Below are 22,733 nucleotides of genomic sequence, written 5' to 3' on the forward strand. Positions count from 1 at the left end.
AAAAAAAAGATTTTTAGGCTCACAATTCAATTCGATATTGATTTTCAATTCAAAAACGATTTTCAAATTTAAAAAAACGTACAGCATGTAAATGTAGTTACTTTTCCTATGTGTGTATGTTTTTGTTTTTTTAAATATAAATCGATTTTGAATCGGTAGAGCTTGAATCGTGATTGGAATACAAATAGATTTTTTTGCACACCCCTGAAAGGCATCATTACGTTATAAACTTTAGCTAGTAGTCAGGCACAAACCCATCACCTTCACAAAACATCCATTCATATAAGTCCAACAGATTAAAAACCACTGAGTATTGTTAAAGGATTGCAAGGAAAGATTGTGGAAAAGGTGCACTGTGCCTTCTTCAGTGTGTGTAGTGTACTTTTCTGTGTTGTCAACTGGACCAGTGTTTTGCACTTTTGTTGACTGTTTAAAAAAATCAATCACAATTTTTATCTTATTTTGAAAGGAACAGTGTCATAGCATAGTGTTGTCAGTGGGAATTATATGTCCTGGTAAATGAGTTGTGTGTCTTCACTACTGTGCAGGACAGAAGTCCTAGCTAAAAGCAGTTCAGTTTTGAACATTCCAGTTTATTAGAAACAAATCTGCAATTTGGTTTTAATGTCTGTTGAATCTATCCTTATGTACTTTATGATTGTAAGGGACCAAGTTTCAGGTGGCCATCTACGGTTCTTCACACTATGTACAACTACAGTGTTCACAAATAACACAAACAAACAATACATGGATAATGTGTCAGCATGTCTGTCAGAGTGAGTGCACAAAATAATCGACCAAACTGACTTATGCATTACAATTGCATATCGTCCGTTAAAGGGCCAGTTCACCCAAATTTAAACAAAACAACGTGCCTCACTTTTAGCAGTATCTGCACATGCATAGAGTTATGGTTAGTTAGTTTTATTGGAGATATGTTTATTTGAAATTACTGTTCCTACCCCAAAACAATGGATGGGATTTTGTTTGCCTTCTGGATGGCTATACGACCAGAGCAGTGGTTCCATACCTGGGGTCACAAGACAGATCTGTGGGGTTGGGAGATGATTAACAGGATAGGAGGGCCAAGAAAACACGACTGCTACACCAAATTGTGGTCATTTTTTCAGGTTTGAAATGGCCAAAATGCAGAGTAATATCCAGTTCATAACAAGGGTTTACAAGTACAACCAATTGTTTAAGGGGTCTTGTGCCAAAAAGGTTGGGAACCACTGCAGTATAGGTAGTTTTTTTAGAAGATTTTTGTTTTGCAATTTGGATAAACATACCCTTTTAAATTAAATGTGAACAGCGTTAACATTCAACAATCTGATTATTAACTCTTTTGCATGATTTCAAGGCGCACAGAATCTCCAAGTAATGCTGAAGCAGGGCCTGATTAGGATTAGCTACATAGTACTTTATTTTGTCAACCCACTGTACTGTAGATAGCAACACTTAGTTAAAAGTTTAACAGACTTTCAGATACCATCGGATGGCTGTGGTCAGAGAAAAAGACTGATAGTAGTTATAGTTGGATTACACTACAAGTAGATATGCTAGCAAGTTCAGAAGTTTGATGTGCCGAAATACTTGTATTATGGACCTACTGTCCCTCTGCTAAAGCAATGGTAGGTCCCAATGGGGTGTGTATGCGCGCGTGTGTAATGAATAACTATTTACAAAATAGCCACAGGCAGTCAGAATGGGATAATAAATAAAATGCATGACTTCTAAAGACAAACCACTCAGAACAGTGATGTTTTCACTTCATTCCCTTTCTCCACATCCTCTAATAATAAATACAAACGCACATATACAATCGACAAACTCTTTTGCCTTCTATCCTCCGTCTAATGACAATGAGTGGGACAATAGTGAGGGAAAAACATAGACACAGAGGTCACTGGCTCAGTTAACAGCTACTGAAAATGCTTAGGGTGGGGGTTTAGCCTCCTCATCCCATGATTACTGACACATACATGATACATGTAAAGAGAAGGACTGAGGGGAGAAATTGGCTACAGAATTGCCATTTAAATCTCCTCCATTAGCTCTTCAGCTTCGGGGTTAGGAGATGGAGGGCCAGCGAGACAGGGCGGGGTCGTGGATCTGGGCGGTGTAGAGGGAGGAGAGGGAAACAGCGTTGGATGGATGGGAGAGGGGGAGGGAGGTTTTTGTTTGGTTGGAGAAGAGAAAGGGAAGAACATGACAGGTTTGATTGGGGAGATTGGGGAGGGGGAAGCTTGTTTTGAAGGGGAAGTTGATGGGGATGTTGCCTTTTTGGTAGAAGAGGAGGAAGGGACTCGTTTGGTGGGAGAAAGAGAGGCTGGTTTGGTGGGAGAAGAGGAGGTTTGGGCTGGTTTGGTTGGAGATGATGGGGAAGGGCATGACACGGGTGTAAAGGGAGTGTTGCAGGTTAAAAGAGCAGGAGGGCCAGAGAGTGAGGGAGTTTCGAGAGAAAAAGAGGGAGAGGCGAAGGGTGATGTTGTTTCAGGAGGGATGGAAACAGGCAAAGAGGGGACGGGGACAGTTTCAGAAGAGGGTAAAGGGGAGAAAAGCAAACTTATAGGGGCAGAAGGAGATACATCAACAGCGTCAGTTGGGGAATGTGAGCAGGGAGCATTAGGAGTGGGTGTAGCATCAGGAACAGCAGGCGCAGCGGTCTTGGGTGCCTTGAGACGAGCGGTCTTGGTGGGTTTGGGTTCTTTGGCCTGGGATGCCTGTTTGGTTGGAGAAGCTGGTCCTGACTTCGTTGGCGAGGCTGGTTTGGCTGGGACTTTCTTGCCAGCTGACGTTGGTGGACATGGCACTGTTTGGGGCTGTGGACGACGATGGATGGTGAGCTGGAGGGTCTCTTTATCTAGAGCTGTGCTCTGCCAAAACAGACAGACAGACATGCTTGATACTGGTGTACCACTGAAGCTTTAATAACACCAATTATAACAGAGAGAGAGATATATTGTGGGTCACTCTCTATTGAAAATGATTAATGCTTGTGTCATTTCCTGCAAATGATAGACTAGCTCTTGCGGTGAAAAATGGGATTTAATCAACTAAATGTTTTCTTTTTACTGTATACCAACAATCCTTAACTGCTGACCCAATCTTGTATTTTTTATGATCTCTATGAATGAACAACACACATGAAATAAGCTAATGGAAATGAACATAAATACGTGAAAGATGATAACCAAAAAGACAGTAGACTGACCCTATGAGAAGGCAAATCAGATCATCACTGCTATTCTTAATGAAGAGAAAGGGCAAATGAGAGAATGAATGTTTACCTTTTCATTCAACAGATAAATACATGGTGATTTTGTCTCGAGTAAAGCCAATGATGTTTTTCTTACGTGGGACAGAAATCTATTAAATATCATGTTCCTCATTTGCCCTTGTGCTGAATCTCAGCAGCAGAACAGATGAAGCGTAGCGTCAAATGTTAGTACATACCATTGCCTTGGAGCTAATTCAGAAGGGGCGTAATGCAGGGAGAGGGGAGAAGCAAAAAGGGACAGAGACTAGTCTTACTCACAGCTTCACAAAACAAAGTCAACACAACAAGCATGACGGCCAGTTGTTGTTCCAGCTCAGGGCTAATCTGGTATTTTCATTCATCATTAAACTCAATTTGGTTTGGACCAAATGACCCTTTGCATTTCAGAAACTGAGTTGGAACAAACGGTTACACTTTACTTGAAGGTATCTACGTAAGAGTAACATGACACTGTCATAAACATATCATCATCATTATAAAACGAGTCATAAACCTTTATGACATAGCAATTCTCTTAGTGTCATTCAGTTTGGTCATGGCAAGTTATGGTTAGGGTTAAGTTTAGGTTTAGGGTTCATGTGTCATGTCATGTCACTCTTATAAAGATACCTTCAAGTAAAGTGTTACCGAACAAACTAAGACTTGTAAGTGACTAGTTCAGCAGAAACACGTGTCAGTTAGTGTGAAGCTATATTTACATTCCACTCAATAGGATGCAGGGGTAAGGTGTGATTTAAATGTTCTAGTTTTAAAAGACAAGATTGGCATTATTCTATTATTTGGGACCTACTAAAATATAGAATAACATCAACCTTGTCCTTAAAAATAGGCAGGGCGATCTTATATCCAAGGCAATAAAGCCACATAGGTTTGCATCCATCTCTGTGAATTGAAACTACAGAATGGTGCCAGCACAGTTCTTAATATTCTCCACAAGGTGGCAGCAGAGTGCCATTAACGTTGAACAGTGCTCCGCAACCAATTTTGGATTTGTGGACACACAGAAAATAGATTTTTTTTCTTCTTTTTTTTTTAAATAGAGATCGCTAACAAACAATAATTTATGGCAGAGAGGGAGACAAATGAAACTGCTCTTGCATTAGCTTGCATTAGCACTGCAAACAAGCTAAATGACCTCCATGACTATGTGATAAAAGAAACACATCCTTCAAAACCCAGATGAGGGTTTTCACAGCTAATAAAATTCATGATCGACACATATGGAAGGAAATGTGAGCAAAGACAGAATGAAGAATGTGAAAACAGTTAAGAGGGGTCAGTCCAGGACAGAGCGAATGTTAGCGAGGTCCATATCAGCTGGTTATTGAGAGCAGATACTGCAGCTGGTGTGGGGGGGGGGGGGGGGGGGGGGGGCCGAGAAAGAAACAGGAAGGAAGTGAAAGGGTGAGAGCAAGGGGGTGGTGGGAGTTGTTATGATGGAGGGAAGGGTGAAGGGAAGGGCGATGGCTCGGAAGAGAAGGAGGCAGGAGGGAGCGGTGTTTGAAGTGTATACCGCTCTTAGCTCCAGGCGTCCCCTTTGGTCGGGTCAGATGTGAGGGAGGGTGAGGAGGAGAAGAGAGGAGGAAGAGGATGAAGAGGAGGAGGAGGGGCCAAGACCATGGCCCACGTTTACACCTCAAACTGTCAAATGAGATTTACAACAAGAAATGAGGCTCTTTCCAGCAAGATCAAATCAAATTTATAATTAGACCCCCCCCCCCCCCGTCCCATTTCCTGCAGTTCAGACAGACAGACTGAAGAGAGTGGGCTGATGGGTAGTGGGACCTGATGAGACTAAGAGTGGAGAAAGTCAAACTGTACAACAGGAAATGATGCAAGTGAGGCTTGAAACAGACAAGATGGAAGGATGTGACTGCTAACAGGAATGACTTATTCTGCCCCTCTCCAAGTTTCTCTGTCATTCCATTTCTAAAATCCTGTCTGACATGTTTACAGCAGCACAAGTTGTTTAGGAGTTGTCTCTCTTGGACGATGATTGAGGTCAGATATTCTTGGCCCGGTGATTAAGTGGGCGTAAGATTCCTATACTGTGAAGTGAATTAGAAGGAGCTCAATCTTCTGGATTTGGGTCAGACATCCTCCACCATGCAGTAAAGGTTTGGAAAAAGGCCCGACATGTGCAATCTGCTTCAGACACCTTGTCAATTACAATTAAACCCCTGTCAAAAGCTCAATACTGCAGATTACAGAGACCACTGATAGTTCATCTTAATGTACGTCTAAAGATTACTCTCTAAAGTCTCAGAAAAACATAACACTGATATTTGCAGAACAGGGAGTAATTCGTACGTTGGTTTGTGATTGTCTTTGGGTTCTTACCATGATGACGGACACCGCAGCTGTGGTGTTGTTGTGCTTAGTCGCAGTGTCAAAGTGCGTCTTCAGTTTACCTGTGACCTCCATCTGCATGTTGTTCTCTATGACTGCGTCGTCCTACACACACACACACAAACATGCCATGAGTGAAAGTGGTACAATGGTTCTTCAAACAATCTTAAAGTTCAAAATACCAAATAAATACGGAGACAAACAGGGCTTTAAGATACCGTGACCCAAGGGTGGGAGAGGATGTCTTGTGCTGTGTATCGAGCCTCAGCGTTGACCTGCAGCATCTTCCCTATCAGCTCCTGCAACAAAAACACACCATCACACCATCATCAGGACAACATCAAAGCTAAAGCTCTTTTAACTCTACATCAGCAGTTTCCCTTGATCGTGTCATTGTGCGACTTTACTTTGGCAAAACACAATAGCAAACATCTGTATTAACATTAGCATTCATTTAAAGTTATGTTTCTAGCCACTTGATGAATAGTCTCGCATTGCCAGACCTCCATAGTGCTCCGGAGGAAGGTCTGTCCACACAGCATCCCGGGATAGGAGAAACACCTGCTCACGTTCATTGGCATTTCTTTAAACCAATCACAATTGTCTTGTGCGTCAATAAGCGCTGACTATTTTATCACTATTTTCGTCATACTATACTATGACCATGTTATCACTTTTTTCGACACGCTATACTATGACTTTTTGACATGATATACTATGACTATTTTATCACTTTTTTCGACACGCTATACTATGACTTTTTCGACATGCTATACTATGATATACTATGACTATTTTAATACTTTTTTCAAAACTATACCTTCTGAATATTATCAATTTTTTCAACATACTATACTATGACTATTTTATCACTTTTTTTAACATACTATACTATGACTATTTTATCACTTTTTCCAACATACTATACTATGACTATTTTCGTCATACTATACTATGACTATTTTATCACTATTTTTGACATACTATACTTTGACTATTTTTGACATAATATACAATCAGTATTTTATCACTTTTTCCGACATATTTTACTATGACTATTTTCAACATACTATTCTATGACTATTTCAACATAATATACTATGACTATTTTATCACTTTTTTGACATGATATACTATGACTATTTTTGTCATACTATACTATAACTATTGTATAACCTTTTCCGACACACTATACTATGACTATTTTATCACTATTTTCGACATACTATACCATGACTATTTTCATCATACTATATTATGACTATTTTCGTCATACTATACTACGACTATTTTATCACTTTTTCCGACATACTATACTATGACTATTTTCGTCATACTATATTATGATAATTTTCGTCATACTATACTACGACTATTTTATCACTTTTTCCGACATACTATACTATGACTATTTTCAACATAGTATACTATGACTATTTTTGACATAGGATACTATGACTGTTTTATCACATTTTTCAAAATAGTATACCATGACTATTTTATCCCATTATTGACATGCAATGATATACTATGACTTTTTGTCACTTTTTTCGACATGCTATACTATGACTTTTTATCACTTTTTCCAACAACTTTTCTAATTTCTTGTTTTATTGAGTTTTGAGGTCCAATATGCAAACTGTAACTGCCAAATATGATTTAGCTTAGGGTGCTAAGAGAATGATTGGCAGACAGAAGGTTGAGTGTTCATATCCCGTAGGGTGCTATTAGTTTCAAGACCTACTTTACAGGGATGAAGACCTATGTTCTGGTCAATCACTTTTTTTGACATGCTATGACTATTTCATCATTTTTGTCAACATGCTATTCTATGACATTTTTCAACATACTATACTATGACTATTTAATCAGTTTTTTCAACATACTATACTACGACTATTTAATAACTTTTTTTGTTTTTGACATATGATACTATGACTTATTCACAAAAACAAACTGTGTCAGATAGCTTAGCGTGACAGTTTATGATTAGAAGATTGAATGTTCAAATCTTATGTTTCAGTAAGTTTTGCAGTCCGATACACAAAGCGAAAGATGCAAATATGCCAAAAACATAACTTCTTTGTGAGGTCAGATAGCTGAGAGTGATAAGAAAATGAGTTGAGGACAAAACGTTGATTCTTTGAATCTTATATGTTTCACTAAGTGTTGAAATTCATTGAACCAAGTGAAAGAGACAAAAAATGCTTAAAACATAAATATGTGTGTCAGGTAAGATAGCTTAGGGTTATGATATGGAGTATGATTGTAACACAAAAGGTTGAGTGTTTGAATCTTTTCTTTCATTAAGTTTTGAAGTCCAATATATTAAGTGCATTAGTCTCTCACAACACTTTTTTCGACATACAATAAAATGACTTTTTTGTTTCACTTTTTTTGACATGCTATAACTTTATAACTGCTATGACTTTTTGCGACATACTATTCTATGATCTTTTTATTACTTTTTCCAACATATTTTTGCCACACATTTCATAATTTTTAACACTTTTTTTACATGATATATTACAACTTTTTATCACATTCTTCGGCATACTATACTAGGACTTTTTTAGTCACTCACTATTTGACATACAATAAAATGACATCAATTTTGACAAAATACTACATTATGACTTTTCAACATTACTATACTATGACTTTTTTCGACATACTATACTATGCCTTTTTTATCCCTTTTTTCAACATACTATATTACAACTTTTTATTAAATTTATACTATCGTTTTTAAATCCCTTTTTTCGACATTACTATGCTATGACTTTTTATGACATGCTATACTATGACTTTTGCGACATACTATTCTATGACTTTTTTATTACTTTTTCCAACATACCATACTATGACTTTTTTTTAATACATTTTTCTACATACTATACTATGACTTTCTTATCACCTTTTCAACATAATATGACTTTTCATCCCTTTTTCGACATATACTATGATATTTCTATTTAAGAAAAAACCTTATAATATTCCACTTTTGTTTATTACATTAAATGATTTTAATGAGTATGAATCTTGTTGAAATGTTGAACAATACCGTTCAACATTTCAACAAGATTCATACTCATTAAAACCATTTTCATTTCCACTATTCTCAACACTCCACATTTTTATTACGGAATTATGCCAGCAATCCAGTTTAGCTTTAGCAACTTAGCTTTTCAGCTTTCACAAGCATTTTCTACAGAAAATGCATTTTCTAGTTAGGACTGAACCGTGCATTGGTCAGTGTAATTCTCCAGGAAAATGAACAAAATTGATATAATGTCATCAAGAGTGATAAAAATCTAACTTGTGTGTGTCTGTGTTCCCAACCTTGGCTGAGTCAGTGATGTTATCCCAGTAAGGACTGGGAAAGTCCAGTCGCCCCATAAGGATCTGTTCAAACAGATCCTCTTGCAGGTTATTCTCACTACAGAGAAAGACAAACACAAATTCACAATGTATGACAAGGCAAACATCTGCAATACAGACATAGATAGTTTTTCATAATGTACTTATGCACAATAATGTTTAACCTGTAACCTACCCTTTGATTATGTGCTTGTTATAATAGAAGTGAATTGCTATAAAGTAAACATGGATTTTTTAAATGTTAATTTCATTTTATTTATTGTGTTAATGTAAGTCAAATCCCTCCCACACTGTGACTGCAAGAGGACAATTCTTGACACAATGACTAATCACAGCAAATGTCTTTGTAGCAGAAAGTAATTGACAGACATGAAAAATATATTGAAAAATAATGTGACATAAATATTTATTTAAATAGTCACTAATGTCTGAAATATTCACTTCGTGTCTGTTTAAAACTGAAAATTATAATGACACATGGTGCCTGGAGTAAATAATAATGACATGGTCTCACACACACACACCCACACACACACACACACAAACACACACACACACACACAGACAGACAGAGGTCGAGTACCTCCTAAATGGAGGAAAGCCACAAAGAAGGATGTAGGTGATGACACCTGCAGCCCAGATGTCTACCTTTAAACCATAACTGTGGAAAAAAGGAGAGACAGAAAAGATTAACTGAAGCTAAATAGCTTACAGCAAACTATTTCCATCATCCCAGTGGTACAAATACAGTAGAGACTGACTGGACATAAAACAATGAAATAACATACTGCCATTTTGTTGAAGCCAAGGTTTAATCTAGTACAATGATATGGAAGTAATTATAACACAACTACCATTTATGCACAAAATGTTTGCTTTTAATCTCCATACAGCGGATTACAGCACAGCCATATTACAGAGCCACATTTCTACTTAGAACAGATGTTTCAATTTAGACCAACTCGTAATGAGTAAAAGCGTGCACTTTTCTCTGTAATGAGTGCCTTCCCTGGTGAAAATTGAAGATCTAGGTACGGAAAGCCCCACAAGGTATCCCCCTCCCACAAAAATCTATCTTACCCAGACTCTGAGATGATTTCTGGAGCCACATATGTCGGAGTTCCACATACGGTATACAAAGGTCCTTCCACCACTGTGGCCAGGCCAAAGTCCCCCAGCTTCAATGACTTGGTGCCATCTGGATACTCAAACACCTAAATCGAAATACATGCTCAGTTAAAGCCCATAGAGCAGCTAGATTTGTAGAAAAGAAACTTGTAAGTGTGAATGCATACCAGCAAGTTCTCTGGTTTAATGTCTCTGTGGACGATGTTTGTGCTGTGCAGGTACTTTAGAGCTCCAGCGAGATTATACACCATGACACCGGCGTCTCTCTCAGTGTATTTGGCCGAGGAGGTGATAGCGTCGAATAAATCCCCTCCCTGTGCCGGCATCAACAAAGTGGTCAAACAGCAAACAGAGAAAAGAACTGTGCGTGGATTTTGTCCCCCTATTAGTTTCTACTGTACCTTGACAAGCTCCATAACCAGGTAGAGTTCCGAGGGAGTGTCCACCTCCTCTATCAACATGATGATGTTGGGGTGTTTCACCTTCCGCAGCACTGCAACTTCATTCTCTATAAGGTGCTCCTGGAAACACACCAAGACATATAATCCAAGTTACTGTATGTTCCAGTACACAGGATTTACACAGAGCCATTTAGCCAAATAAAAAGACACTGCATTATTTAATCGATTGAATGTGAATTTATGTCAAGGATATGTGATTCAGTGTGCGTCATTGAGAGGATTATTTGAGTTAGGTGATGAATAAAACATTACCATCTTAATCTAACTGTGTGGGATAAGAGGATCCGAGACACACAGGCCACACTGGTGTTTGTGGGTGTGTGAATAATGCAGTGCAATGCTGACATATGACCCTTCCTTAGGAACGCGTGCATGGGTCTGAGCAATACACACAAAGAAGAGAGAAGGAGATGGGGGAAAAAAAAGACAGAGTGAAACCTTTCCAGTGCACTTGGCCTTGTCGATGATCTTCAGTGCAAACTCTTTTCCTGTGGACCTGAACAGAAACAGTGCAATTAGGGCCTCCAATAAAAACAGAACTGACTCCGCAACAAAGTCTGTAATTCAAATTAAGTGCTCACAAGAGAGCCACAGTTAAAGAGTTATTGGAAAAGTGTTTTAGCTGCAATAGCCGCGTTTATACATTGAGCAGCGATACAGTGTAGACGAAGGCAGGCTCAATAACACATATTTAAACAATAATATAACACCAGAGTGAAGAACAGTGTTTTATTGCCCTCTCATCTTGGAAGTTTCAATCTCATTTTTATACTGGGTGTGGTAAAAGTGAGCTGTGTTGCATCTGTGACCACACCCACTAGTGATGTCATACTGTACCTAAACGCTCTTAGGTACACCATTGCAGCAAGGGGAGATAAACCACTTTAAGTTACTCTTTAACCAATCTAGTATTGTTTTTTATGTGTCCAATTGCAAAATATATTCATAATTTCAATGGTACCCTGTGGAATTTTGACCACTAGTGGCACTATGGAGAAAGGTTTTGATAAGCGGGTCCCTGTTTTGTTTGTATCTCTTGCTTACTAACATGCATGTAAGGATGCACCTAGTGACACAACACACACTCCTGCCAACGGTTTCATCCTGTTCCACTGATAAAAACATGTAGCAATGCACCAGCAAAAGATGGGGAAGAAGACTTGAAGTCGATGTAATCTGACATATGGATGGATGTAATAAACATGAACAATGCAGGTTTAAAAATAATCCACACGTCTGTGCGTAGAGTTTCATTCTTCGCTTTTGGAAACAGTACAATTTTCAGCTACCTCTCACAGTCTTTATTTAAGACCACAATATTTGACTGAAAGCTCAGAGAGCTAGTAAGTGGACCTTGGATAAGTATGGTACCATTCAGAAAATTGTCTTTGTAAATGTTTTTTTTTGTGTCAGGAAAGAAGTAGTGCATTCACTTCATTAGCCTTTTAATCTCTGAGTCAACACACACTGCCTTGGCAGACAGGGGAGATGATGATGAGGACTGTCAAGTGGTTGTGTTCTTATAATCTAATGCACCTTCCTGGAAAGTATTTAAAGGTTACCTGTAGAGTATCTTGTAAATATTGTAAACATAATGCGTTTGATTGTTTAGTCCTTTCATCATCATCTCCCCTGTCTGTCAGAGCAGTGTGTTGACTCAGAGATTAAAAGGCTAATGAAGTGAATTCACTGCTTAATTTAATCCATGGGATATTTCTGACTCCACAATGCCTGTCATCGGGACTTAAAAATCCTGATGGAGCAGTTATCTCCCGTGATGCACTTCCTATTAAGCTGCACAACACAGCACCCTGCGGTGTGATCACTGTAGACGTCTGCCAACTGTGCATTAAAAATTTGCAGTGTGACTGAATGTGCTTCACCCACCTCTCCACGCACTCTTTGACGACAGCAAAGTTGCCATCTCCGATGACCTTGCCAATCTTGTATTTTTCCAAAATGGTGGAGGCAGGCAGATAGCGGTTACCATTAACTGCTGAAGAGAGACAGGGGTTACAACAGGCAACAGATAAGCCTTGCTATTTAAACTAAGGGAGCTCAGGCAGTAACTCAACCAGTTCTCAGGCTGAATCAAGAGACCACACGCTGTGCAACAAAACAACACCAAGACGCACAGCAATCTGTACAAGTCCTCCTGTGGCAATTGAAGTAAACTGAGCAGAAATAACACAGACACACACAGACACACACAGACACACACAGACACACACAGACACACACACACACACACACACACACACACACACACACTAACAAAAGTATCTGCTCATACCACAGTGGGATAATTCCCTCTTATCAAACACACAAGGCCTACTCTTTGCACGTTTTGTTGGTTTAGCAAAACTAAAACTAAAATGTCCCATGATGGGAAAAGATAAGGATCCATTTAATGTCATCTCTACAGTACATGCTAGAGGGGGAGGAAATCCATGCAATAGTGTCTAAGTTGGCAGAGCATGTGAATGACTCCGTTAACGGAAGAGGAGAGGAGAGGAGAGGAGAGGAGAGGAGAGGACGTACCCTCTGGACTCAGTTGGTTAGTTTGCACCTCGTGGTTGTTCAATGAGCCATTTACATTTGAGGACGAGATGTGATGTGACGGAGGGATCTGCAGGATGCAAAAAGAAACAAAAATAGAGATGAGCGCCCACAACTAAACCCATAGACAAATCACTATGGCAACAATAGGCTTTTAAAGCGCCCACAAAACTTGTGGACATGGATAAAACATAGATGGTTTAATATTGGTGGGTCATATTTTTTGTGGCTCTGACTGATGACATTGTGTGTTTCAGGGGACATTAAAATGAGAGTAATTAACAAACATAATACTCACAGTATGTCATTTAGCAAGCTAACCATTTTTTATACTCAATTATTCTCCGTTCGTTGTCCTGTGGTTATACAGTATGGTGAGATGTTCTGAAAAGCATTTATAGATTTATTTATTATTGAAATAGTGAACGAGGTCTAAATTAAGCTTGCCCTTCAAAATGTACTGAAATAGATCACCTCTTGCATTATCTACTTCTCATTGCTGCACATAAAACCGTTATGGCTCCAAATGAATGATTCATTTCTTAAGAGCGTCATTACTGCAGAACACAGAAGTGGCAGTTCCAACATCTTATGGTTATATTTTTGAAATGTCAACCATAAAGGCAGCATTAAAATAAGACTAGTGATTTTTTTTCCATTGTGAACAGTGTTCTGTACCTTACTGCACCATAATACACATTATCTTAAAGTAAGGATCTATTATTTAGTCTAAAAGGGTAGCCCTCTAGACCAAAGCCAAAAAGAAACACTGTCAAGGTCTCTTTATAACTGGATACATAAAAAAGCTCTTTTCTTTAATAAATAACTTCTTTAGGTGGCATTAGTTTGACTGACCACTTTCAGAGTGAGCAACTATGTCCCGGACATCCTTGTGCTTCCTCATTTAATTTTATTCAAAAAGCGTTACTCTACTCTGCCTCTTTGCCAGTGAATTTTAAAGCCGTCAGTAAATCATAAAAATCTAGTATCCTGCCAAATGAATGTGGATGGATAAGTCTTTGACTGGGCTTAGAGAGGAATGGTGGCACTCTGGATGATGTTTGCCAGCTGGCTGCAGCAGTTAGAAAACTCTGAAGTTTTGGACCAACGCACAGCTTGCAGAAGAATCCAGCAATAAAGCAGATTTATATCTTTAACTCAACAAAAAATAAAAATGCATCATAGAGCTGAAGCATGGGCAAAATGAGCTTCACATACTGTACAACTGTACAACTGACTTAATTTACCCAAGACTTATGTCACCATTTACATACAAGCATGTAATTAATGATAGGATGCAGCCATGTATGACAATAAGCCGATACACTGAGGCAGCAGGCGCGCACACGGCTCTGGCTCAGTGGTAGAGCGGTCGCCTGCCAATTGGAAGGTTGGTGGTTCGAAGGCCCTGCAGTCCCATGCCAAGTGTCGAAGTATTCTTAGGCAAGACACTGAACCCTAAGTTGCCCTCGAAGCTGCGCAACGGAGTGTAAATGTGTGTGAGTGTTTATCTGATGAGCAGGTAGCAGCCTCGGCCACAGGGTAGGAATGTGAGTGAGCGGATCTTGTACTATATAAAAGCGCTTTGAGTAGTTGTTAAGACTAGAAACTATATAGCTAATGGATACTATATAAAATACAGTCCATTTAAACTTTACCAAGTGGGTCTTTGCAGCTTTAGCCAGTAAAGGTTTTTAAGATGGAAATATGCTAACTGATGCCCAACCATGTAACCTTTAAAGGATAACCTATAGAGTTTTTGATAACTAGTTGCACCATAGATTGGTGTTTGATAAGGGGGATAGGGTACCCTATCTCCCACGTGTGCAAACGCACACAAGTGACACAATACATATTCCTGCCCAGAATTTTACTCCATTCCACTGACTGAGAGGTGGCAGTAATGCGCCAAGAAAAGTTAGCAAGCAAACATAACCATAAACAAGGTCAACTCAGGCCTTTTGTTGTCTTCATATAGGCTTTGTGTGGCTGCAGGTGAGGTTAATTGAAATAAGAAATTAAAACATATAAATGGTGCCTAATTCATTACAGTTTACTATGGATCAGTAGTTCTTAGCAATTTTAAAGTCTCTGTTTGTATCTGTTAAATATTTATTTTGCTCCGTCCTGTGCATGTGATGGATTACCAATTCTGCTTGCCTACAGTATATGCTTTAAAAAACACATACTGTACTGAACAGATAATTTGTTTGTGTGCAGCTGCAAGTTATAGGTATCTATGTACAGTATGTGCCGTGTGGACACACATGGAAATGTTATACTGTCTTACCTTCAAACAAGGGATGGGTCGGGGGCTGGTGGGAGATGGAGTGGAGGACTTGGTGGACTTTGGAGTTGATATCTGGCTGCTTGAGACACCGTTTACTGTGTGGAGAAAAACAGTAAGGAAACAATAATAATTTATATTGTTATACCCAGTGGGGAAATGACAATTTCTTTGTTAGTAATCAATACACACACATGCACACTCAGGACCTATTGGAGACAAATAGTAAATGTCAGAGTGAGTGGGCTGCCAGCACAGAACCAGCACCGTGAGCAGTTGGGGTACAAGGCCTTGCTCAAGAGCACCTGTCAGTACCCAGGACGGGAAGTGGCATCTCTTCAGCTATCAATCCACACTCTGTACTTTGGTCCCTACATGGACTTGAACCAGAAACCCTCTGGTTTAGAATCCAACTCCCTACAGACCGAGCTACAGCTACGGACTGAACCACAGCCACCCAAACAACGTCAGGGGAAAGAGTCATTATGAGTGCGAGTACAATTCTACAATTGTTATCTTTACGTGGTTTGTACAGTATACACAAATATGTGTCTGTATACAAGTGAATGACAGTGACTCAGCTTGTTTAAATGTGCCATTCTTTCTGATACCAGGTAGCCCATGGTATTTCTATGTCATCCTTATCAATGCATCCAGGAGAGACTACTAGTAGATGTTAAGAAAAAAATCCTAATGGGTAGTGTTTTCGTTAGATGTGAAGTACCTGATGGAACTGGCTGTAACTTACTCACAGACTCACACATTCATGTTTAGCAGGTTGCAGATTCTCCGTAAGGGGGAGCTTGTGCCGCCTGCAGGCAACTGGTGTTACAAATTAATTGTTTGTTTTTTTAAAGCTGATGGTTTCTTTTGTTTTCTTGCGGTTTCACATTCAACATTTTTGCCATCTGTTAAAATGTAAAACTACGATAATAACCTACACAACGAACACATTACGTCCACATAAAAACCAACAGCAGCTACAGACAAGCAAACCCTGCTGTTCTAACACCAATTGTTTACAGTGTCACACCCACAAAACGATGTTACTTTCGTTGCCTGTAGCTGGCACAGATAAACAGACTACATCTATAAGTCTAAACTACTGTTACTTTTCTTGCCAATTGTTAAACTGAATGAATATGATAATACATTATACATGTGAAAGAAATGTATGCTTCAAATGATATGGTTCCATGTAAATATCCCAAAATTAATTAACTTAACACAATAATATTTATATTAATCCAATATTACTTTTTCAATATCACTGCCAATATTTTCAATATATCATGCAACATATTACTTTTATTTCTTAGCTCCTGATTTTTATCCTTATGCATGTTGTTGTAATCTTTAAGCAATCTATGACACAAGAATTTCCTTCGGCAGTAATAAAGTTCTATTTTATCTAATCTTCCTCTGTACTAATATGTAACACATATCCATAATATACTTTAGTGCAAAACACAAGGAGCACAGGGGATGAGAGCTTTTGTTGTTTGAATGATTCATTCTCTCAAGAGAAACCCATTTCTGCCTCCCTCTCTCTTGGTATCTGGCACATATACAAAGACATAATGCGTCAAACTTTAAAGGTCACATATTGTGCTCATTTTCAGGTTCATACTTGTATGTTGGGTTTCTACTAGAACATGTCAAACATTTTTCTCATACTCTTTGCCTAAATATACCTTCTGTCTGAAAAAGCTCTGTTTTAGCGCCTGTCTCTTTAAGCCCCTGGTCAGACTGGTCAGCATTTCCCGGGTCTTACACATCTGTGCAAATTCATTGCAACCGGGGAATGACTGTAACAGCACTGTAGCAGCACTTTCCAGCCATATAAAATTTAGTCTAATTTAAACAATTGTCTGGAAGTCCTGATGGCTCACTAAAAAGTAGATTGAGTGTTATGATAGAGCACCTCAACTGCTTTAAAAAACAACAACATGGTATCTTACTTTTTACAATATGGGACCTTTAACTCAAAGTCTCTTCATCTGCATAAATGCAGCTGAGGAAAATATTTCAGACTGTCTTTAATGTACTGTTTTAGAGTTTTTGTTTCAATGTACAATGATTAAGAGGTTTTTTTTCTTACTTAACTTTCCTCTAGGTATTCATTTTGTTTTTGTAAAAGGAGCTTTTGAATTACTATCTAAGAAAATCTCAAACATGGCATTAACGTTTCATGTCTGAAAAGTACAGTTTAACTTTTGAGCACCTCAGCTGCTACAGATGAAGAGCCATGTGTTTTAACTGTTCAGTGAGAACAGGATTTAATTAACTAGCTGAAGAGTAAGTCTAATCAGTTCACGGCTTTGAATCAGTGAATTCTCCAGCAGCTGGCTTTTTAAATTACATAGATGTGTATAATACATGGCTTCCAGAAGTTTAGTCTGGGCCAGAGGGAGTGAGAGAGAGAGAGAGAGAGAGAAAGAAAGAAGGAAATAAAGCCAAAATAAAAGGTGATATAATAATGGAATTGAGATCTTTAAGAGTTTCTGGTTCAAACTGTACTTCACCTTCAACCACAAGGACAGGCAAGTAAAAAAAAAAACTGGCACAAATACCAGAAAAAAAATCAATGGATGGACTATTGTAATGGCATGTTCACACCTAGACGTTTTCGTTGGAACCCGGCAGGCGCGATTACATAGCAAGTGCAAAGACACAAATAGACGCAAATTTGTGGGGATGATTTAGATGTAACTGTCAGTAATTTAGTCTTTGATGACAGTTCATTACAGAAAATAGAAGATATTGTAGCTGTCAAAAACTCTGGTTGACTTCAATTTACAAGCAGAAGGCTGAGGCGAAAGGTTCTCCCCATTTGGCTGCTCATAATTACATTCTGAACGACATATGAACTTAGAGCAGTTAATATGCTGGGCCTGGAGTTAGCATGTTAACAAGCTAATGTTTAGTATGGGATGTTTCAAATTAGCATGTAACTTTTAGCATATTAGCAAGGTGACATCAAGGTGACACGCTAAAATCTAGTATGTAAACACGGCATATTTAAGTATTTAATGTTGACTTTAATCTCCAATTGCACTTCATTCATCATTAGTTTTAGAGGTTTCCTGTCAAGAAGAACTATTAGACAGCTGAAGACAGTTTTAGTGGCAACCGGAGTTAGACTGTACTCACAATGGAACCAGAAAACCCGAAAGCTGTGAGAAACTGTGTGTGACACCATCACAAGTCTCACCTGGGGATTTGATTGGAGACTGACTGGTGGAAAGGTTGACAGGTTGCCTTGCTGCAGTGTCAGAGGCAAAAACAACAAAATAAAGAATACTTAGGTAGATATATGATTAGATTTAATCAACTTCCATGGCTAAAGTATGACTGCAGCCACTCCAAACTGGCAACCTACCTCTCCTTTAAACTGACGTAATAGCTTGTAGAACAATAATTACTCAGCAGAATGTCACCATCTCTCAATGCACTATAGAAATTGCTGTGTCATACTGTCACAACTGAGGGTTCAGAATGAGGCTGCTAAATAAAAAAGCTATTACTCAAACTGTCAACCACAAATGACCTTACAGAGCTACTTTGGCATTAGATAAAAGGGATTTTATCTGATGCCAAAGAAACATACTTTTACACATATAATGTAATAACTTGCCAGATTTGACATTACAGATTGTGTACTTACGAATTAGTATGTTCTGTGCAGGGATATATCTGAATTTAACAGGGCTAATACAGACAGGTTCTATGTGTGCTCAGTCTAGTGTCTCACCTGAACCAGGGGACTTGCTGCGTCGTGAAGGTCCAGGGCTTTTAGCTGTCCTGTTTGGAGTAGCAGTGCGGCAGTGCGACGTCTTCAGCGCTCTGCATTCTGGGGGACACAACACACTCAGGGTCACTGATGCATATATTAACCTTCCCCTATAAACAAGCCTGTTATTTCTTCTAAATCAGAGTTAATGTGGCAGAATTATGCCCAACAAGCCGCTGTACCAGGGATATGACCCTGGGAATGTTATTGATGCAGCATGATTTCATGAATGCTGGTCACACTTGATTATGGGAACAGAGAAGCAGCAAAGACAATAGATAAAAGAGCACAGAAGAACAAATGAATTACTAGATATTGGGTTCCAATTAGGACTAAGCTATATCAGCATTTTAACACTGTGATTTTGGGTATCATTTAAGTTATCGATACCAATACCAATGAATTACTTTTTTTGGATACTGTATCCCGCTGGTACCTGGCTTTTCTAAATTGATACCAAAACTATCCTTGGTTATCATCTCCTTCTATAATTTATTTTTAATTTTACAAAAAAAGATAAACTTCTGCTTGGTAAACCAAGCAGATGTACAAGAAACAATTCAAATGGATAACAATCTGATTAAAGAATAACTAAATAATAGTACGTACTGTATATGACCATTACATACTGTATATGACAAGGAAACTTTCAAAATTCAACAATTTAATACTAGAAAATGCCAGCACTAAGCCCTTATTTTGACCTAACAAAAATGTAATGTAGCCTAGAACTGGCTAGAAAAATAAAACACATAAGGACTATAAAAAGCCAGTCTGCTCTGAGAATTACTTTTTACATTATATTTAATGTGATGACCATAACATAACTCTAACTGACATTCATTTGTTGATAATGTGGAATTTCAAATGATATGTAACTGATCTAAGGATGAAATATTCTGTCTGGTAAAGAGCCCCACTACACCTAAACACTTACTGTATATTGTTTAGACAAGTTAGCAGAAAAGAATTGCATTCACGGTCATTATTTATGTAAAATATATTCTCACAACAAGATTTGGTACAAATTATGTCTTTTATTGCCAGAGCAAAGCAATAACCGGTACAACAGCCTGTGTTTTCTTCTGGAATAATGTATATCAATTAGGCTTAAATTATCACTGCACACCATGAACACATAAAAAGAAAATTACAAGCTTTTGTTTTTATTGTGTTTGATGCATGCCACATCTGGTTTGTGTAACTGTGTGCAGTAGAAGAGCAGATGTTGTGAAGCATGTGGTGAACGTGTCAGGGTGGTGTTAATGAGGTTTGGGGCGGTGAAAGGTATAATGTAATGACACACACAAAAAAAAAAACATGCCCACAAAAGCACACCCACAGTGCATTTTGATTTGTTCCCCTATGCAATTTAGCACCAGATGTACTGTATATTTTACAGACGGATTGAAAGGGGCTCTCAATATGATGCGCTTCCTTGTAAGGTGTACAAATGAAACAACAAACAAACCAAATCTTCTTTTAGCACAACCCCTGAATTGAGGATATTAATCTCCAATTAAAAAGCCCTTATGCTGAAAAAAATGCTATCAGTTTTAATTTCTTCTTATTTTTATTAATTTGTGTGCCTTTCTGCATGATCTATTTGCGCAAGTCTTTTCTCACATATTTTTTGTGTACAGTGTGTACTGGACCCATTTTGCAAAAGAAAGAACAGCTACAGTACCTTCAGCAGAGAGTTGCAGTGTGCCTTTTTTGTTCCATTGAAGACCTAATTCTTAAAAGTGGAGCACCGGAGTGCAAGTGGGACGAGTGCTCCGAACTAACTCTGAATACAACCAATGTAACATCACTGATCCTCAGTAACCGTTCTAAGGAGGACATGCCTCCCTGTTGTTAGCTAACCTGACAAAACAACAAATACATTAAACAGGATGTCAATGCTTTGGACTGTTACTATAATAAACTCCTTTTTCCTTCCTGAGAGATTGTCCAGTGTTGGTTGAAGTTCTACATAGCTTTAGGTTTAAAGAGGTCATATCCTGCCTGCGTGCTATCAAGGTTTTTTCTACAAGATGGAGGGGCGCTACCCAACAGAGGATGTGCATAATACACTCAATGTAATTCACAGAACAGTACACACACCCACACACCCACACACCCACACACCCACACCCACACACACCCACACACCCACACACCCACACACACACACAGAGTTAGTATTAGCCAGGCCTACCAGTTATAAAGGCTGTGGAAGCCTTACCACTGTGATCCAAAATAAAGTCGTCCTGAGCATAGCGGTGCTTCTCCGGGCCGCACGCTATAAACACATCATCATCCCCGAAGAAGTCCTGCAGGCAGATAATCTGGGGGGAGAAGGGTAAGATAGAGCAAAGGAGAGATGAAAAAGATGAAGAGCATTTAGAAGGGTATAATACTCGTTTACTTTTTTGATATTCAGAGGTGGCAGTTTCACAGATGAAAAAAAACTATTTCTTACTGGTTTCTCAGGGCTTCTCTAGTGGCTCTCCATATTTCATCATTATTTTTTCATACACCAATGCGATTGCTTACCCTTTACGTATGTATATTGTACAAATATTTAACCAATGAAAAGTATTAAAATGAGTCTGTGACTAAAAACTTGTAACACCTTTGGATCCTCAAACTGTCAGCAAAACTCATAACTCCACCCTGCCACACAGCAGAGCTGAAGGTAAACCATAACCGGTCATGGGTGATGGAGTTTGGTTCACCAGTGTTCCTACCATCACATGATTCTGCATTAGTTTATGATTCTACTCAATTGGCTTTCACTCACTCTGCTCAACATGTTTAGCTGTTCACGTGTGACCACTTTATTTTTGGATGGGAAATAATTGCTTCACTTTTTGCTCATTGAAACTGGTCAATCAAAAATCAGTCAGTGCGATGTGGTATGGTGAGGTTGTGAGTTTGTTACTCTGTATGTGTTTGAGTTAACAGCACAGCACAAAAAGACAGAGCACAACAACCGGATGAAGTCAAAACACCCTGACATCCAGAATGCTGAATAGTTAATGCAGAGTCATAGGAAAGCAGTACTGTACAGTTGGCTCGCAGTTGTGTCGCAGGGTAAATTGTCTTGGTTTTTCTATTCTTTCTCACACTGTAATCGTCATTTTCTCTGCAGCTCAGAGCACTTTTCCTTTTACACCCACCAGCCACCCCTGGAGACAGAAACAGGAGTTACTTTAACTATAGTGAGTTGTGCCCACACACAGCAGATTATCCCTCTGTTGCTGTAGGTGGACAAGTAGGAAGACAAAGGAGGAAAATATCAGTTCATTATCCGAACCCCCCACCACACATAAATGCACCCACACACTGCCAGGCATATGTACTGTACTGTACTGTACACACACTTGAAACAAAAATTAGGAGGAGGAGCATGAGATGGCATAAGATTGTGGGCAGATGGATCCTCTAGGGGAGATTGGGGGCTGACACAGTGGGGGAAACAGAGAGGAGAGAGAGAGAGAGAGAGAGAGA

General features: G+C 38.8%; 1 protein-coding gene across 6 annotated transcripts in view; it reads right to left on the minus strand.

The window, feature by feature from the left end:
* Window positions 1-1,993: 1,993 nt before the first annotated feature.
* The window catches only part of dclk2a (doublecortin-like kinase 2a), a 41,827-nt gene continuing 21,087 nt past the window's right edge, over window positions 1,994-22,733 (minus strand). The window contains exons 3-18 of one of the 6 annotated variants that reach the window (XM_032539137.1): window positions 21,439-21,568; window positions 19,200-19,298; window positions 18,660-18,710; window positions 15,449-15,543; window positions 13,141-13,228; window positions 12,487-12,595; window positions 11,038-11,095; window positions 10,540-10,659; window positions 10,306-10,452; window positions 10,091-10,224; window positions 9,594-9,671; window positions 8,972-9,068; window positions 5,848-5,928; window positions 5,621-5,734; window positions 3,457-3,469; window positions 2,611-2,876 (exon numbers count right to left, since the gene is read on the minus strand). In XM_032539137.1, coding sequence (XP_032395028.1) covers window positions 2,860-2,876; window positions 3,457-3,469; window positions 5,621-5,734; window positions 5,848-5,928; window positions 8,972-9,068; window positions 9,594-9,671; window positions 10,091-10,224; window positions 10,306-10,452; window positions 10,540-10,659; window positions 11,038-11,095; window positions 12,487-12,595; window positions 13,141-13,228; window positions 15,449-15,543; window positions 18,660-18,710; window positions 19,200-19,298; window positions 21,439-21,568 — 1,431 coding nt within the window. In that variant the 3' untranslated portion in view covers window positions 2,611-2,859. Of the gene's footprint in view, window positions 2,877-3,456; window positions 3,470-4,315; window positions 4,922-5,620; window positions 5,735-5,847; window positions 5,929-8,971; window positions 9,069-9,593; window positions 9,672-10,090; window positions 10,225-10,305; window positions 10,453-10,539; window positions 10,660-11,037; window positions 11,096-12,486; window positions 12,596-13,140; window positions 13,229-15,448; window positions 15,544-18,659; window positions 18,711-19,199; window positions 19,299-21,438; window positions 21,569-22,733 lie in introns of those variants that run through there. The other 5 variants (XM_032539155.1, XM_032539128.1, XM_032539119.1 and 2 more) reach the window with 5 other exon arrangements.

This window comes from Etheostoma spectabile, chromosome 2 (genome assembly GCF_008692095.1).
Source record: "Etheostoma spectabile isolate EspeVRDwgs_2016 chromosome 2, UIUC_Espe_1.0, whole genome shotgun sequence".
NCBI lineage: Eukaryota > Metazoa > Chordata > Actinopteri > Perciformes > Percidae > Etheostoma > Etheostoma spectabile.